Raw genomic sequence first — 19,299 nt, 5'->3', positions numbered from 1 at the left:
GCAGCCTTGACAAAGCAGTTCCCATTCAGACCACCGCACGCAGGAGGCCCTCGGTGCCCACTCGGACCACTGCACGCAGGAGGCCCTACATGCTCAGGCAGCAGCCATAGGGAGCTCCTCCTGGGAGGACGTGGGGGCCACCCAGGCAAACCAGGAGGGAGAATGGTTGGGTCCTGGTGGGAGAAGTGAAGCCAGAAGCCAGAGACGTGGGGGCACCAGGACAAAGGGTAGGAGGCTGGGGATGAGGCCTAAAGAGAAACAGGAGCCCCAGGCCACAGCACAATCTGGTAATTTCTTAAGAAAGATGACTCTCATTAAGGCATGTACCTTTCATCAAGCATATTAAAATTGCTTTTAAATTTAGTGGCCTAATAAACATGCACGGGATAAACCAGTGAATCACCAAGATGTTCCGTGTCATAGAAATGATGGGACATGTGTATCTATATGACATTGGCAGTGAAAATGCCTCCATTTTGCTTCTCAGTGTATTCTACTTTGGTTTGCAGGAGGGGACACTGTGTGGGGTATGCGCCGGGCACACAGGCTCACTCACACGGGTTGGCGCCATCGGCCACAATCAGCATGCGCAGTGAGCTGAGGCTGACGTCCCTCTGGCCCCGCTGAGCTAGGAGAGACCAGTGCATGTCTCGCGACTTCACCAGTGCGGCCCGAGCTGCAGAGAGAGGATGGCAAGACATCCCTGCGTCACGAGGGCTGGCACCCTCACACGCCTACAGACACATGTACCTCATCCCACACAGAGGTGTACATGCACAGACACAACACTTAGCTCCTAGGTCACAAGCTCTCTGCAGCTGTCTCTCACATGCAGTCTAACGAACTCTCAAAGCTTTTTCCACAAAAATCAACTCTGAGGTACAATTTAGACATCAAAACCTCAGATCCATTTCCAACATTAATTTTTTCTTAGAAGCTCCACATTGCTCTTTTCCTATCTGCCCGCTTCGTCTCATGTTGTCCTTCCCCAAACCCCTGGAGCTGGCTGAGAAGTGTGAGGACCCCAGGAGCTAAACAGATGGTCTTGGGCCTCAGTCTGGCCCCTGCACTGGCTAGCATGTGGAATCCAGCAATCCCCCCCACCCCTACACAAGCTTCAGTTTCCCTCCATAAAGTAGGACAGACAGAGAGAGCTGCCCCTCCACACTGCTCTGAGATACGTCTAGAGGGGCACAGCCCAGCAGGTAGAACAAGGCAAAATGGGTGACCCAGATGATCCAGTGCCTCAGTGGCTGGTAGAAGTGCCACTGAGCTCCACAGGGCAGAGACACAGACTGCCGACTGTGCAGGTGTGGCCATGCTGGGGCCACCTGCTTGGTCCCAGGAGGCACCTCAACTGTTGAGAGAAGTAAGGCCCAGACCCCACCAAGTGGCCCTACTTACCACATCACCCATGAAACCCTGAGGGCCATGCCCGAGGCAGAGAAAGCCCCCATACTCCTAGGCAGGGGTGTGACCAAGAAAGACGTCCCCCAGCTCCTCAGCCTACATCTGCAGTTCCACATGTCAGCTGTATTTTTTCTTAAGCACCAAAGGTCAGTTCAAAGAGATTTCCCTAAAGAAGGGTGAATGCCATGACCATGGTATCCGTTACCTTTATAGAAGCACACTTTCTGGATCCAGGAGAGTGGGTTCGCCTTCATCAGCGCGTAGGGGACGCTGACCACATGCATCCTGTTCATGACGCTCTGTGGGGGAGCACACATGCTTAGGGCGAGTGGGCCCAAGCCACACCAGAAAAAGCAAAACAAAACCGATGTACTCTCCCAACAACATTTCAGGCAGAGGCTTGGGTTCATCTCAATCCCTTGTTCCAACAATTAGTCATCAGCAAACAACACTCACTGTTAACACTCCATGCCACAGACCAGCATCCCTTTTGAAATCCAGCACATTTGTTAATGTTTCAGCTGCAAGTGGACAAAGAAGGTTACACCACTGAGCAACCCTCTCAATAAGCCCTATGCATTTTCTAGAGAAATTCTGAGGTGAGTATGTCATCAACATGTAAGTTTCAGGGAACAGACACAGCATTTCCAAATACCACGTACCAATTAATAATAATCCTGGTTATCTATTCAAATTACTGGAAACACATAAAAGTAGAAGGTCATGGAACTAACACAGAGAACCATGCTTAGCACTAATCAGAAGGCACAGGAACATCACATACTGAAGAAGCTGTACAAGGTGTCACCACAGCTTGTCTTTTCTTCTTTTTTTTTTTTTTTTTGAGACAGAGTCTCGCTCTGTTGCCCAGGCTAGAGTGCAATGGAGCAATCTCAGCTCACTGCAACCTCTGCCTCCCAGGTTCAAGCAATTCTCCTGTCTGAGCCTCCCGAGTAGCTGGGACTACAGGCATGCGCTGCCATGCCCGGCTAATTTTTGTATTTTTAGTAAAGAAGGGATTTCACCATGTTGGCCAGGCTGGTCTCAAACTCCTGACCTCAAGTGATATGCCCACCTCGGCCTCCCAAAGTGCTGGGATTACAGGCATAAGTCACCGCGCCCGGCCTCTCCACATCTTTTCATCAGATATTCTGAGTGGGTATTCTTTTCAGAATCAAGAGGTGGGGATGAAAAACTGTCAGGGATATTCTTACTTCTCAACTCTACACAGAGGCCGTGATCCGGCATCTCCCCTCTGTAAGACCTGGTGGTTCCCATCACCCTTCAGAAAGTCACTCTTCCTCTGCCCGTTTTCTCATCCAGAGGTGTGCAGTTAACACATTTTAGGAAGCTGGAGTGGATAGGGGTCCTGAGGGTTCCCAGCACAGCTCTCTGCTCAGAGCCCCTGGCCAAGTCTTCTCTAAGATCTGGCTCCCACCTCACACAGGCAGAAAGGACAGAGCCTGGGGCTGTGGGCAGACCTGACTTCTCGCCAAAGGCCACAGCACTCCAAAGGTGAACAGGAGAGGTTTGATTTGTGTGCCAGGAAATGCTGTTGCACCATGAATAACAGTACTATAAACATCCTTTCTCTGTTGGCTAAAGAACACAAATTATTATCATTATTATTTAGAGACGGGGTCTTATTATGTTGCCAGGCTGCAGTGCAGTGGATATTTATAGGCACAATCCCATTACTCATCGGCATGGGAGTTTTGACCTGCTCCCTTTCCTACTTGGGTCAGTTCACCCCTCCTTAGCAAGCTGGTGGTTCCCCATTCCTAGAAGGTCACCATGTTGCTGCCAAACTTCGTGCAGATACCTGGTTAGCACAGCCCACTACAGCCCAAAACTCCTGGGCTCAGGCGGTCCTCTTACCTCAGCTTCCCAAGTAGCTGGGACTGTAGGCACACACCACCACACCTGGCTAAAGAACCCAAATTATAGGTGACATATGTAAGATTAGCTCTGGGCTGAAGACAAAGAAAGTCATGGGGCTTGATCTGAAAGATCGAACTTTTTTAATAAAGCCCTTAAAAAATACCTAAAATCACTTTCTAAATCTCAAGTAAAAGCTTTAGCTGTGCCCTCAACTTACCCCCTTGCTTTTAAACACCTATATTTCTTTCTTTTTTTAAATTTTATTTAAAATTTCGCTCTTTTTTTGTAGAGACAGGATCTCACTATGTTGTCCAGGCTGCTCTCAAACTCTTGACCTCAAGTGTTCCTCCTGCTTTAGCCTACCAAAGTGGTGGGATTACTGGTATGAACCACTGCACCTGGGCTAAACACCTATATTTTAGATATTTAAACATATCATTCAATTTCACTCTGTAGTTTTGTTCAATTCCAGTATTACAATGTAAGAAAACTACTATGAGTCCATTTTTACAGTTTTTAAAATTATATGTCACAGTGTGCCCCATAAATATATATAATCAGTACTTATCAATTAAATAATATTAATTTAAAAATATTTCCCTAAGTATCTGACATTTGAAGAAAATCAGGTGCTGACTATACTTTACCAACAGATCATCTATAACCATAAAGATTCTACTTATATATTTCTATGCATGACAGCTAAGGTCAAAACTACAGTCATAGATACAGTAATAGAAAACTAAAAGTGTTTTCCTCTTTTTGAATGAAAAATGCCCTGACCCTCAGTATGTCACAGAGTAAGCCAGCCCCCCAGGGCAGGCCTGTGAACCCAGCACTGTGTATAAATCAATCAGTGGGATATAGGTTCCATGTTCCATAAAATCAACATCCATGTACATTTACTGAAAACAACCCTGATGGGGTTGTCTGGACTCTGCTAAGAGACACCGTGTGCCCTCTTGGCCAGCACAACCACAGAGACACCATAAGCATGCTAAAGACGGTGCATCTCCCTACCTGGCATGACCTGGATTAATGGGCAAAGGCATTACCCAGGGGTGGTTTTGACAGGTGCAGCGACAGTCACATGATTAGGTACGTCAGGTATCTGTGTGAGGCTGGAGGGGCCACCGCTCCACCCCCGAGAGCCCTTACCTTCTGAGTACCCGCACGCCTGGGTCAGAGCTCGGCACTGTGCCAGCAGGGATGCGTGGGACACTGTGACCCCCACCGTACTGCCTTCTTTGCTGGTTTTATACTGAAAGATTTCAAGGAAAAAAACATGATGTGGTATTTCTAGAGGTGACAACAGACAGAACGGAGACTGACAGAATCTTCAAAAGAAGAAGTGGTCAGTGTCTCTCCTCTAACCATCTTGCTAGGCCCAGGTACATGGCAAACCCTGGCCGCTGAGGGGATGCTTCAGTGGAAGTTGTGGCTCCTCTTGGGCAGGTGCCTGAGGGCAATGGTGCGCCATGGGCTCCCTCATAACTGTCTGCATCCCCAGGGAGCCAGTTAGGAGAGAATTAGATAAGAGACAAACCTGGAAGGATCTGAGCAAGGATCTATATGACACTCTGTATTTCCAGGGCAGAGATAAAACAAGAACTCTTAGGCCGAAATTTAACAAAAAAGAATAGCAACTTACATTCTTATGAAAAGCATGACTTAAGCCTGTGGGATATGTTTTTACGTGCTCTAAGTTAGGAACAGTCATTACCTCAATGTAGGCAGTCCCAGTCCCTGTGTCCTGGGCCAGAGGGTGCCAGTCCTTGGGGGGCTTGGCTAGATGCTTCCCATCAATCACTAACCAGGAGAGGGGGGGCCAACCTGTGACACACAGACAGGACACAGAACAGCAAGCAGTCAGAGGCATCTGCTCCCCACACTCGAAGCCTGCGCCTCCAACATGCAGCACTAGCTACTGAGTGACTAAGGAGTGCAAGTTGTAGTCTCATTTTATGTAATTTAAAAAGGTACATCCGGCCAGTGGCTACCATATTAGACAGTACAGGTGGAGACATGAAGCCAGATGAAAACCGAGATTCACCAAGGCCTTGAACAAGGGATCACTTTTGCTGAAGACCCAGCCACCTCTGTCATGTTTAATTTCTGGAACACCATGCATTTAACACAGACCACAGTCAGAACACTGACTCCCCTTCCCTTGGGAGGCCTCACCTTTGAAAGCTGCCACCTCTCCCGTCTGTGCCTTGGGGAGGCCTTTCTGACAAGCATCTGTGGTCAGGGCCAAGGAGACTCCACAGCTGCCCAGCAGAAACCCAACCTGCTGGCTGCCTGCGTCCTGCAGAAAGCAGAGTGACCGGGTAGGGTGGGGTGCTCACAGCTGCCACAGCCCCAGACCCTTGGTGCTCCAGGCCATGCACAGAGAACAGATCTTTTTTTCATCTCTCATAAAACTTCCAGAATAATTCAGTCCCATTATTAATATATAGGATCTTTTCATGGAAATAGTTCATGAAAATGTGACAACTATGTTTAAATTTAAAAGATAATTTTGGTTTGTATTTGTGGGGAAATATAAAGTTTAATGGGTTAATTTCTCAAAGTTTATTCTTACAAATGACATTTAGAAGCATTTTTAATAAACTCCAAAGTTAATGGCATTGAAATTTCTATTGAATCATGTTTGAAATTTACAAATTAATCTGGAGAGGCCTGGTCACTAACAATATTAATTATTTCCACACAGAAACACGTTTCCTTGTAGCCAAGTCTTCTGTGTCCCTCAGCAGTATTCTGTCATTCTCTTCACATAAATTTGACAAATCTCTAGTTTTACTCCTAAGAATCACTGCATTCAAATACCTGCTCATCACATATTATCCTTTGAGATACACTAGTTTTATTTGCAAATTTTACTTTTGGGATTCTTGAATATTTCTGGATAATGCTCATGTAAACAACTGCCTGAATTCTGGGACAGGATGACAGAAAACTGATTTTCTCAAATTCATGCCTTGTCTACTCCTAAATGATATTTTTTTAGTAATCAGATTATTGATATTTATATCAAAAATGTTACAGATACCTAGATCAGCAAGACCTCACATTAATAATTTATCAGCAACAGAAACTGCCTACTGTCATGTAAGTGAACAGAAATGCAAGATAATTTCCATCTCGTTTATTCAAAACTGCCACTGAGAAGTGAGCTGTATCACTGTAATGATATATTTATCCCTAAGAAATAATAATTATTTTCTATAAACATATAGTTTTGAGGAAAAGTTTAACAAAATCTTATTGAATCATAATTCTATTCATTAAAGGAAAAAATGGCTATCACTTCTGTTGGGAAATTCATGTAGATGATAGAACAGCTCCACCTAATAAGAGTGTGGTGTGGGAGCATCACCAGCAAAACGGTTCTCAGTGCCCCTCTCATTAACAAGAGAGGCAGACAAAACAGCATCTGATTTCTCTTGAGTCCTGGCCAGCCTGTTGACTACTAGCTTTCTCGCCTCTGTCAAAACAGCTGCTTGCTGCCTGCCCACATAAGTGAAAAGGAAGTAAGATACTGCTGGTATCAAGTTCAGAAGCGAACCATACGGGACCTGAGCCATGGGTTTGCTACCTTTCTTGTTAATGGCACTTCTATGGGGACAGGAACCAGCTCTGCCAGGAGACACCCATAAAATGCAACCATGAACATCACAGGGTCACTATTCGGAAACACGAGCGCCACCTACAACGGTACAAAGAAATGAATATTCCAAATTTCCAATTTTTACAATATCTAGTTAAATTAAAAGCTAGTTATAAAATAAAATTTTTGTAACCCCCAAATATTGTAATAATTGTGTTTGAAACCATAAGGGACAAGTCCAAATAGTATTTAACTGAGTAGAGACTGTTGACTCAGGGCCTTTGAGAACACACAACAATGAATAACCAGTAAGCGTTGACTTTGTAAGACAAAATTTAAGCTGTATCTATATTCTGTACTTGAGGTCTGGAAATTTAGTTTCTAACAAGTTTGTTTGTTGAAAAGGGCAAGGTTCTCCTTCAAAATTTGGTTTTAACAGTGGTTGCCCAGAATGTAACCTATAACCTTGAGACTAGATGTTTGGTATGGAAAGTGTATTTTTACAGAATTTGTTAGGAAGAGCTGTGCTCACTTTTATAAAGTGTAATATCACAGAATGTGTTAGGAAGAGCCGTGCTCACTTTTATAAAGTGTAATATCACAGAATGTGTTAGGAAGAGCCGTGCTCACTTTTATAAAGTGTAGTATTACAGAATGTGTTAGGAAGAGCCGTGCTCACTTTTATAAAGTGTAGTATTACAGAATGTGTTAGGAAGAGCCGTGCTCACTTTTATAAAGTGTAATATTACAGAATGTGTTAGGAAGAGCCGTGCTCACTTTTATAAAGTGTAGTATTACAGAATGTGTTAGGAAGAGCCGTGCTCACTTTTATAAAGTGTAGTATTACAGAATGTGTTAGGAAGAGCCGTGCTCACTTTTATAAAGTGTAATATTACAGAATGTGTTAGGAAGAGCCGTGCTCACTTTTATAAAGTGAGCTTTATAAAATTTTTCAAGAAAATTAGTGATTCTCAAATTCATTCTAAAGCGTCACATAAAGTCTCATCTATGAGCACAACATATCATAAAGTCTTAAATTCATTCTAAAGCGTCACATAAAGTCTCATCTATGAGCACAACATATCGTAAAGTGTTAAACTGTTCACATTTTTATAGCCAAGTACACATTCCCTTTCTTTTCTGATAACAGCTACCTCCATTTCTACTTGCGCTGCTTTCTGTGTATTCTCTAGCTAATTTGTTTTAAAATACTCCCTCAGATGGGTCAAATACCCACCAGTATCATTTTCCAAATAACTACCCACTCAGGAGAGCCGTGAGTGTCCCCTGCTGCTGAGGACTCCACTGCTGAGGGTCTCGGTTCTCCTGATGGTGGGTGCTGAGGATTCTACCCCACCCTGGAGTCTTAGTTCTCCTGATGGTGGCTGTGCTGCCCCCTGGACTGCTGCCAGTGGTCGTCCTGGGGCCTGCACTGTGGTCCTCCTGCTTGCACCCTACTCACTCATGTGGCTGAGGGACATCTTCTAAGAACTCGACAAGAAAGTGCTTGTGAGCCAAACATTTCTGAGTCCTGCATGTCTGAAAATGGCTATACTATTCTCAAATCTGTTGAATCTCTGGGAATAGAATTTTAAGTTAAAAATTATACTCCCTCTGAATTTTTGAAGCATCATTCCACTCTCTTCCAGTTTTACCAATGAGAAATCCCAAAAGCCACTGTCATTGCCAATCCTTTGTGTACATCCTACTTTTCCCCTGAAAGCTCTGGGATTCTTTTCTGTACCTCTCGTATTATGCACTATTATGGGGCATGCATTTTGGTGTGCATCCTTGAATATTTACACTCTCCAGGTCCGGGATATTGTCCTGAATTACTATTTTCATTTAAAATGTTCTACTTTCTGTTCTCCTTTCTCTTTCTGGACTCCAGTTATCAGTCAGGTGTTGGGTCTCCTTGATCGAGTCTTTTTGTCCTATTTTACTCCACTCTCCATCTCTTAGTCTTTCCTACTGGCATCCTTTTCTTGACTTATGAAACATCTTCATCTCTGATTTCCAAGAATATTAATACTCACTTTTTAGAAACATTGTTTTCTATATCTAGCTTTCCTTGTTGTTTCCTCTTTCCTCCCTTCCTTACTTTTCTTGTCTCTCTCTTTCTCACTCCCTCTCTTCCCTTCCCTTTTCTTTGTCTTTTGGTATTTTCTCTCATACTGACATTTCCTTCTTAAAAGTCCTTGGCTAATAGTTCACATTAAAGAGTTAGGCACTGAAAGAGTTACTTGGAACTGTCTGCCAGCTTGTTAACCTGCAGTTTCCTTGTTGGGTGATCTGACACAGGTGACCTTCTCACTAGGGGATTTCACTGGTATGTTGATTTTCACCATGTTCTCCTATTTTCCACCCTGGACTTTCTAGTATACCAGGGTCCTCCAGTCTGGTCCAGCTTGCCTATAGTAGTACTGTCCAATAGAACTTTCTATGATGACAGAAATGTTCTACCTCTGAGCTATAAATACAGTAGTTACTAGCCACACTCCTACTGAGCCCTTGAAATGTGGCTTGTGCAACTGAGAAACTAAATTTTTTATTTTATTTAATTTTGGTTAATTTAAATAGCCCCAAATAGCTACTGCCAACCATACAGGGCAGTGTAGCACAAAAGAATAAATCTCCAGCATCCTATTTTGGCAGATAGGTACAAGGAGGTTACCTGGACACATAGAATAGGGAAGGAGATAAAAATACAGAATTTCACAGCAGGGTTTCAGACCTTTAGATTTTAATTCATAAAATCTAAGCTCTGGAATCTAACATCTTTAATATCAACATATATGAAGTCAAACAGAAAAGAAGATGAAGAAACAGTGGACAAACAATGAAACAACGAGTGCAGAAGAAGAATGCTGCTTTACTCTACATCACAAACTTTGCCATAGTTAATATTTTTCACTGCTGTTTTTTGTTTGTTTGTTTTGTTTTTGTTTTTGTTTTTTGAGACAGAGTCTCACTCTGTCGCCAGGCTGGAGTGCAGTGGCAAGATCTTGGCTCACTACAACCTCCACCTCCCGGGTTCAAGAGATTCTCATGCCTCAGCCTCCCGGGTAGCTGGGATTACAGGCACGCACCACCCCGCCCAGCTAATTTTTTGTATTTTTAGTAGAGACAGGGTTTTGCCATGTTGCCCAAGCTGGTCTCAAACTCCTCAGCTCAGGCAATCCGCTCACTTCAGCCTCCCAAAGTGCTAGGATTACAGGTGTGAGCCACCGCGCCCAGACCTCACTGCTGATTTTCAATCCCTGTATTAATGCTGTAATTCTAACTAAATGATAGAACACTGATTTCAACGACACAGATTATTTAAGTCTCTGCTTTTGCTCATTCCAACACAGTGACATTCTAGTTACTTACTCTGTCTCCAGGTTTAAGTAGAGGTTCATTCTTACTTGTCAGTTTATTAAGTAGAGTATAAGCTAGTTTTAAACTCCGACTCCAAAGTTTACCTAAAACAAAATAAAAATACTAAGCAATGTAAAACTTAAGAAACAAATAATTAACATTTTAATGTAGAAACCAAAATACCCCAAAATATACCGTTACCCCATTAATGGAAATTTAGGTAGTTTCCAACTAATAACTATTCTGCACAATGCTGTAATGAATATCGTTGTTTTCTCTTAAAAATAACTTACAGATTTATTTTTCTTAATACAAAAATAAAACAGGATTTTATTATAGAAAATTCGGACTACAGAAGAGCCAGCAGAGGCCGGTTGCAGTGACTCACACCTGTAATCCCAGTACTTTGGGAGGACGAGGCAGGCAGATCACTTGAGGCCAGGAGTTTGAGACCAGCCTGGCCAACATGGCAAAACCCCATCTCTGCTTAAAAATACAAAAAATTAACTCAGTGTGGCGGTGTGCGCCTGTAATCCCAGCTGCTCGGGAGGCTGAAGCACGAGAATTGCTTGAACCTGGGAGGTGGAGGTTGCAGTGAGAGCCAGCCTGGGCAATAGAGACATTATCTAAAAAAAAAAAAAAAAAAAAAAAAAAAGCCAGCAGAAAAAAAGTCAGTATGTGGTATATATATGTATATGTACATATGTGTGCATATATATACACAGCTATACACATATAAACACGTATACATGTCTGTATAATTTTCAAGAAATGAGATACTTCACCCTACTTTTTAAATTAATATTGCATTGTAAATGGATTTTCATTACATTAAATATCCCTCAATTACATCATTTGTAAGAGTAGCACATAATTTATTTAATCTTTACAACAATTCATGAAATGGGTCATATCTTTATTTTAACATGTTAAATTCCTAATTTAATATGTTAAATTTAAGATGTTAAAATACCAGGCATCCCCAAAGAGAAGTTCCCCTGAACAAAAATCAAGAGACAATATAAACAAAAGCAACAGATCCAAAGGTGATCCGGGTATCAATGCCATCCATTCTTTACTTGGAAAGCCATCGGGCCCTCACACCAGGCCCAGGGCCCAGGAACCAGCTCTTACCCCCTGAGGTCCTTCCCACCACACATCCCTCCTGGCGCAGCTGCTATACTCATAAGCACTCAATAGGGGAGAGCTTCACTGAGGAAGACAGGGTAACAGAGAAAGGAAAAGCCTAGAGGACTGGGGGTGTCTGGAGAGGACAACAGAGGCAGGGGTGACCATGAGACAGGAAGACTGAGAAATCTGAGTCTAACCTCCCACACTTGAAGGAGCCTTAACACCCCCTCACCAAGTAGCCTATCAAAGAAGCAACACAAAGTCATCACTGAGCCCTTTAAGTCCCTGTGGCACAACTGCAAGCAGGTTGAGCGGCCATGCCCTGCAAATGAGCGCTCAATTTCCCATGTAATAATATGAAGCTCAGGTGCAACACTATGAAATAAGTGAACTGTGGGACCTGAGAAATGAATGAGGAAAAAAAAAAATACTAGACTGGGCACGGTGACTCACGCCTGTAATTCCAGCACTTTGGGAGGCCAAGGTGAGTGGATCATCTGAGGTCAGGAGTTCGAGACCAGACTGGTCAACACGGTGAAACCCTGTCTCTACTAAAAATACAAAAAATTATCTGGGAGTGGTGGCACACACTGTAATCCCAACTACTCAGGAGGCTGAGGCAGAAGAACTGCTTGAACCCAGGAGGCAGAGGTTGCAGTGAGACGAGACCATGCCACTGTCCTCTAGCCTGGGCGAGAGTGAAACTCCCTCTCAAAAAAAAAAAAAAAACCAAAGCACTGTTTTAGCCTATTTTAAAAGGTCAATTTAGGGTGTTAATAATTGTAATGCATAAAGAATTTCAAATTGAATCCAGCTGTACATAAAAAGAATAATGCATCATGACCAAGTCAGTTTTATCCCAGGAATGTAAAGAGGTTCAACAGAAAATCAACATAATTTGCCACATTAACAAAATAAAGGTGAAAAATAAAACAATCATATCAATAGATGGAAGAAAAGAAAAACAGTTTAGATCATTCATGATTTTAAAATGATTTTAAATGATTTTTGAAATCCTTCTTAAACTCAGAATAAAAGGAAACATACTTCCTTAATGTGATAAGGGGCATCTTTAGAAACCCAACAGGAAATATCATAATTAATGGTTGGATATTGAAAGCTTCCCCTCTGAGAGAAGTAAGTAAAGGACGTCTGTTTTTAGCATTTTACTGAAAGGCTTAGCCAGTGCAAAAGGGGAGAAAAAGCTGAACAACTGGAAATATAACTACCATTATTTGCAGATGACACGATAGTGTAGCTTATGAATCTTCTGTAACTGAATTTAGCAAGGCTGCCAAATATATCAACATACAAACACCATTTGATTTCTACATACTAGCAATACAGAGTAAACAGGCCGGGCGCAGTGGCTCACACCTGTAATCCTAGCACTTTGGGAGGCTGAGATGGGCAGATTGCCTGAGCTCAGGAGTTCAAGACCAGCCTGGGTGAGATGGTAAAACCCTGTCTCTACTAAAATACAAAAAATCAGGTGGGCGTGGAGGTAGGCACTTGTAATCCCAGCTACTCAGGAGGCTGAGGCATGAGAATTGCTTGAATCCAGGAGGCAGAGGCTGCAGTGAGCCAAGATCGTGCCACTGCACTCCAGCCTGGACAACAAAGCGAAACTCTGTCTCAAAAAAAAAAAGTAAATGAAGATTTTTGATGAAAGTATCCACCACAAGATTAAAACACACACACACTAAGTACTTGAGACTGTCACAAGAAATATGCAAAATCTCCCCACAGAAAATCATACATTACTGAGATAAAGTAAAAAATATTTGAATGGAGGGACAGATGTCCAAGGGCTGGAAGACTCAATAATGCAAAGGTGGCTGGGTTTGGTGGCTCATGCTTGTAATCCTAGCACTTTGGGAGGCCGAGGCAGGTGGATCACCTGAGGTCTGGAGTTCGAGACCAGCCTGGCCAACATGGTGAAACCCCATCTCTATTAAAAATAAAAAAAATTAGCCGGGTGTGGTGGCAGGTGCCTGTAATCCCAGCTACTCAGGAGAATGAGGCAGAAGAATCACTTGAACCCGGGAGGCAGAGGTTGCAGTGAGCTGAGATCGTGCCATTGCACTCCAGCCCGGGCAACAAGAGCGAAACTCCATCTCAAAATAATAATAATAATAATAATAATAATAATAATAATAATAATAATGCAAAGGTGTTAATTCTCTTTAGACTCATTCAAAGTAATGCTAATAATCTCAGTAGGTATACTGTGACACCTGATAAGCTCATTCTAAAGTGGATCCTGAAATGCACAGGGCAAGAATTGCTAAGACACTTTTTTTTTTTTTTTTTAATATGGAACACTTCACAAATGTGTGTCATCCTTGCACAGGTACCACGCTCATCTTCTCTACATCATTCCAGTTTTAGTGTATGTGCTGCCAAAGTGAGCATGTAAGATACTTTTGAAGAAGAAAACAAGATGGCAGGTTTTCTCTACAGATGTCAAGACTTATTATAAAACTATGGCAATTAATAGAGTGTGGTATAGGCACAAAGATAGAAAATAAATCAATGAAATAAAACAGAGAACAGCAAAACAGATCCACCCATGTGTGGACAACTCAACTGATGACCCATGTGCCACCACAGAGGAGTGGGGCAAGGGCTGTCTCCTCCTTAGACAAGGACAGTTGGTTATCTTTCTTTAGAAACGAACCCAGGAACCCAGTCCCACACCATTCACAAAAACACATTCCAGGTGAATGGCAGACCTAAATGTGAACAGCAAAACAACAGCATTTTCCCAAATTAATGGAATAACGTTTTGATCTCAGCCAAGGGAAACAGTACTTAAAGAGAACACAAAAAGCAAAACTCGGGCCAGGAATGGTGGCTCACGCCTGTAATCCCAGCACTTTGGGAGGCCAAGGCAGGTGGATCACCTGATGTCAGGAGTTCGAGACCAGCCTTGTCAACACAGTGAAACCCTGACTCTACTACAAATACAAAAAATTAGCTGGGCCTGGTGGTGCACGCCTGTACTCCCAGCTACTTGGGAGGCTGATGCGTAATAATCGCTTGATCTGGAAGGCAGAGGCTGCAGTGAGCCAAGATCACGCCACAGCACTCTAGCCTGTGCAAAAGAGTGAGACTCTGTCTCAAAAAAAAAAAAAAGCAAAAAGCAAAAATCATAAAAGAAAAGAAGGTGATTGATAGAACTTCTGTTCACTAAGCTACCATTAGTGGAAAGCCAGCCACAAAGAGGGAGAGAACTCTTGCAAGGTATTACTGACAAAGGGCTGGCATCCAGAATATAATATAAAAAATTCCTATAAATGATCCTATATTAGAAAAGGTGCAGCTGCTCTGCCTAGGGAGTAGCCATTCTTTTACTCCTTTGCTTTCTTAATAAACTTGCTTTCACTTTACTATACTGACTTGCCCTGAATTCTTTCTTGCACAAGGTCCAAGGAACCTCTCTTGGGGTCTGGAATAGGATCCCTTTCTGGGAACATCTTCCTGGTGAATTCCAAAGGGATAATACTGAGGAGACCCCTGACCCAAAGGAGATAAAGAACACAGCACCAATTGGCTGACTTTGGGTAAGTGGGGTGCCATTTACCAGGGTAAAGGATGGAATTGGGTTAGAGTCTCAACTTAGGGGAGTCAGAGTTTCTCCTAAGACAGAGTGGGTTAATGGCCCCTCTTAATAAAAGGCAAGGGCACTTGAACAAACCTGGGTTCGAGGCCCAACTTGGGAAGGTTAGAGTTCCTCCTAAGATACAAGGGGTTAGAGGCCCCCCTTCAGTAAAGTCCCTCTTGGCCAAGAACGAATCTGGCACTACAGAATGTTAACCACTATTCTCTCTGGATTAATCTGCCTTGCACTCTTTGCTGACGGCTTTGGGTGACAAGGTTAGGCATGTACAGGATCATGGAACATGGGAGCATTTTCTTCTCCTCAAAAGGGGAAACTCCAGAGCTGATGGGACAGCTGGAAAAGATCCCTTCATTACTGACAAGCGGCCGCCTGAACTTCTGATTCAGTGTCGCTGCAATGGCTGGGTCTTTCTCTGGCCTCCCTGAGCTCCTCACCTTCCCCATACTGCCATAGGCAATGCTTTTCTCCCTTTCTCTTTTCCATCTTTTATGTTACTCAGGGCAACTGCTCCTTCATCTTGCCCAGAGACCACATGTTGAAAAATGTCCTTGGGAGTTAACTTGTAACCACATGGAGGTACTTTCTCTTGGTTTCCACCATCGAGTGAACAGGAATTTGAGGGTTCATGTCGTAGTTAGCTCTAAAGGTTATCTCGAGCAGTTAAAAGTCTTTGCAAGCTCAGAATTGGATGCTCTGGACTTCTTCTGGGAATAGTCCAAGTGCCCAATACTGTAGCTTTTTGGCTAAGGTGTATTGTTTTCACCTGGGAGGTTACCTTTGGTAAAGTTCCAAAGTCAGAAATATTGGCCGTAAGGCCTGGCTGAAGTTGGGTAATAAGAGATTTAAAAGGACTTTTTTAAAAAAGCACTATGGACTTTTTTAAAAAAAGCACTATGGACTTTTTTTAAAAAAGCACTATGGATTACAGTGGCTCACACCTGTAATCCCAGCACTTTGGGAGGCTGAGGCAGGTGGATCACAAGGTCAGGGTTTCAAGACCTGCCTGGCCAACATGGTGAAACCCCATCTCTACTAAAAATACAAAAAAAAAAAAAAAAAAAAAATTAGCCAGTTGCATGCCTGTAATCCTAGCTACTCAGGAGGCTGAGGCAGGAGAACTGCTTGAACCTGGGAGGTGGAGGTTGCAGTGAGCCAAGATCACGCCACTGCACTCCAGCCTGGGCAACAGAGTGAGACTCCATCTCAAAAAATAAATAAATAAATAAATAAATAAATAAATAAAAAAGAAGCCAGGCGCAGTGGCTCACACCAATAATCCCAGCACTCTGGGACGCCGAGGCGGGTGGATCACCTGAGGTCAGGAGTTTGAGACCAGCCTGATCAACATGGAGAAACCCCGTCTCTACTAAAAACACAAAATTAGCTGGGCATGGTGGCGCATGCCTGTAATCCCAGCTACTCAGGAGGCTGAGGCAGGAGAATTGCTTGAACCTGGGAGACAGAGGTTGCGGTGAGCTGAGATCATGCCATTACACTCCAGCCTGGGCAACAAGAGCAAAACTCCATCTCAAAAAAAAAAAATTTTTTTTTAATTAATTAAAAAAATAAAAGAGCACTATGGTTAAAGGTCAGCTTAAAAGCAGATATTCAAGGTCTAACAGCCTGGGACTCCTTGGGGGAAACAGAGGAGGCGCCACAGACCCCATTTTGGGAAGAACCTCTGTTTTCCTCATGAAACCCCAGGAATTTAAAATTTTAAATCTCAAAATCTAAGGCTCTGCTCTGTTTTGCAGCACTGTGTTATCTGACAGTTTTGACTTCACATGATGAGAGAGCTCTGGTGTAATAACTAGGCAGGAAATATACTTTGGGGGTAGCTAATGGCAGTTGTAGGGGAATACACAGCTCTCTGCATGTTTGGATCAGAGAAGCATGCTCTTGGCCACCTAGAAGGTATGGAAATGTCCCCATGCCCCACTGAGAGATAACACTCCCATGGGGGATGGGCTGATTCCCTTTTTTGGGGATCCAGTATCTGGTATAGAAATGAGACCTTTGATTTTTGGAATCTGCTTTGCCTTCCAGCTGCTTATTAGGCCCCAGAAACTGCATGTTTCCCTAGCCCTGTTTAGCAAAGAGCTCTACCCTGAAGGCAGTAATCCAGTTAAGAAACTTAAAAACTAGAAAATGGAAAAGAATCTTACATCTCCTGGATCTTCTGTCTATTTACATGTTGTGTGTGTGATGCTTATATATGAAAGAGCTTTCATTAATTGGTTTAAAAATACTAAGAGCTTAAACCAAATATCTTGTCAGAAAAATTAAAACTGTAATGCCTTTTAGTTCATGTGACTTAAGTAACCTTTGGGAAATAAAGACAGTTTTACAGACTATTGGTAAAATAAAAATATCTTCAAAAATTTAGGCATTTGGTCTAAATTAGGCAGGTCAGATATTAGGTTTCCTAAATGCTTTAAGGTCATAAACTGCTTCTTTGGTTAACAATGTAACATGTACTTGAGACTATGGGAAAAGCAGTTCTACCTGCAAGGTGTGAAATGTGCACGGAAAGTGAAATGTGTTTTTGGTAAAAAGATTGTAAGAAGTCATGGGAATGTGGATTTTTTTTTTTTTTTTTTGCCTAGATTAAAGGGTTAAAGGATTATTTTAAGTTAGATAGAATAATGCTGAAGGTTTGAGCAAGTTGTGGAAGGTTTGTGAAAAATTAATCTTGTAAAAGAAATTGTGTGTGAACACACTGGCCTAAAGTTAAAGGGGTATTATTCAGTTTTTCCATAAATTGAATACTGGAATAAAAGCACAACAGTTTTCTTGGAGCATGAATCTGCTCTTTAACAAAAATTGTAAAGGGTTATAAAAGGTTGATGAGAATCTTACCTTATGGCTGAATAGATTTGTCTACAAGGTTTTATTAAGAATTGAGTATGACATCAATAATGCGCTAATGCAATGGTGAAATTTTGCTTTCTCCCTTGAACAGGATTTTTGTATTAAAAAAATAATGAAAGATGGCTGGGTGTAATGGCTCATGCCTGTAATCCCAGCAATTTGGGAGGCCTGGGCAGGCAGATCACTTGAAGTCAGGAGTTTGAGATAAGCCTGGCCAACATGGTGAAACCCGGTCTCTACTAAAAATACAAAAATTAGCCAGGCATGGTGGTGCACACCTGTAGTCCCAGCTACTCAGGAGGCTGGGGCAGAAGAATTGCTTGAACCCAGGAGGCGGAGGCTGCAGTGAGCCGAGATCACGCCACTGCTCTTCAACCTGGGCAACAGAGCGAGACTCCGTCTCAGGAAAAAAGAAAGAAAAGAAAACAAAGATTTTTGTTTGCCTTTTGAATCAACTATAGGAAAAAGAAGGGAAAGAAAGGAGACAGATTATTTGGAAAGCTAAGTCTTCCCTCTATTAATGAGTAAAGGATTTTGCCTTTTAAAAATTTTTGAGTTATCATTTTGGGTAAATGAATGACTTACGGTGACCTGGGATTCTATTTTGTAATATCAAGCATTTAAACTTTTAATATTTAACAAACTTTCCAACATCATACTCTAAATTATGCCTTTTCCTGACCTAATTAATCTTTTAGATATTAGGTCCTCTCAAGTCCAAAAAATGACATATTCAGCTTATTTGGTATAAAAATCACACAGGAAGCATTGTCAAATATGAAATGATGCTTGGCTTTCTTTGGGCTGTATTTGTATAAATATGTTATTGGTTTGTGTTCCAAAATCGTGTGAAATTTCTATAACTATGATATGACAGTACATGTTATTAATAAGTATAATTGGTATGTTAAATTGTTCCATGTCACAGAAGTAATCAAAATTCCTAGTCAATTGTGGCTTTTGTAGAGGCTGCCCTAAGGCATTCTGTCATCCATACAAAATTGTTGTCTTGTTTTGGTCCTCTTTAGAAGGTGGTTTTGTAATCAACTAGAGAACTCTAACAGGTGTTTTTGAATGCAGGTTTCTGATAATTTGGAGATTGTGACATTAGAATAGAGGAAAAACTTTCAGGATTCTCATGGAGAGCCAAAATGTTCATGAATATCGAACAGGAGTTAACTGCATGAGCTGAACTAATAGGACTAATAGATCTAATAGAAGACAGAAGTAACTTGTTTTGACTTTTTGCTTAAATTGTTGCTGATCCTTTGTTTTGTTTTTCAGAGCCAAGAATACTTTTCTTTGAAGCTATTCACAGCTTTTAACAATTGAGTAAAGTAGAGAGAAACAGGAGAGATGGGTAATGTAAAAATCTGGATCAGGCCAGGTGCGGTGGCTCACGCCTGTA

General features: G+C 42.3%; 1 protein-coding gene and 1 non-coding gene across 7 annotated transcripts in view; both read right to left on the bottom strand.

The window, feature by feature from the left end:
* The window catches only part of DIP2A (disco interacting protein 2 homolog A), a 112,679-nt gene that overhangs the window by 30,928 nt on the left and 62,452 nt on the right, over positions 1–19,299 (bottom strand). For all 6 annotated transcript variants that reach the window (XM_054468390.2, XM_063659877.1, XM_054468389.2 and 3 more), the window contains 8 exons: positions 10,277–10,368; positions 6,893–7,003; positions 5,476–5,599; positions 5,015–5,124; positions 4,450–4,552; positions 1,867–1,931; positions 1,616–1,709; positions 557–676 (listed from right to left, as the gene is read on the bottom strand). In XM_054468390.2, coding sequence (XP_054324365.1) covers positions 557–676; positions 1,616–1,709; positions 1,867–1,931; positions 4,450–4,552; positions 5,015–5,124; positions 5,476–5,599; positions 6,893–7,003; positions 10,277–10,368 — 819 coding nt within the window. The remainder of the gene's footprint in view (positions 1–556; positions 677–1,615; positions 1,710–1,866; positions 1,932–4,449; positions 4,553–5,014; positions 5,125–5,475; positions 5,600–6,892; positions 7,004–10,276; positions 10,369–19,299) is intronic.
* On the bottom strand, positions 13,706–13,810 carry LOC129022735 (U6 spliceosomal RNA). Its single transcript, XR_008496532.1, has one exon. It is a non-coding gene; the product is annotated as a U6 spliceosomal RNA (small nuclear RNA).

This window comes from Pongo pygmaeus, chromosome 22 (genome assembly GCF_028885625.2).
Source record: "Pongo pygmaeus isolate AG05252 chromosome 22, NHGRI_mPonPyg2-v2.0_pri, whole genome shotgun sequence".
NCBI lineage: Eukaryota > Metazoa > Chordata > Mammalia > Primates > Hominidae > Pongo > Pongo pygmaeus.
This window is presented reverse-complemented; position numbering and strand designations above follow the sequence as displayed.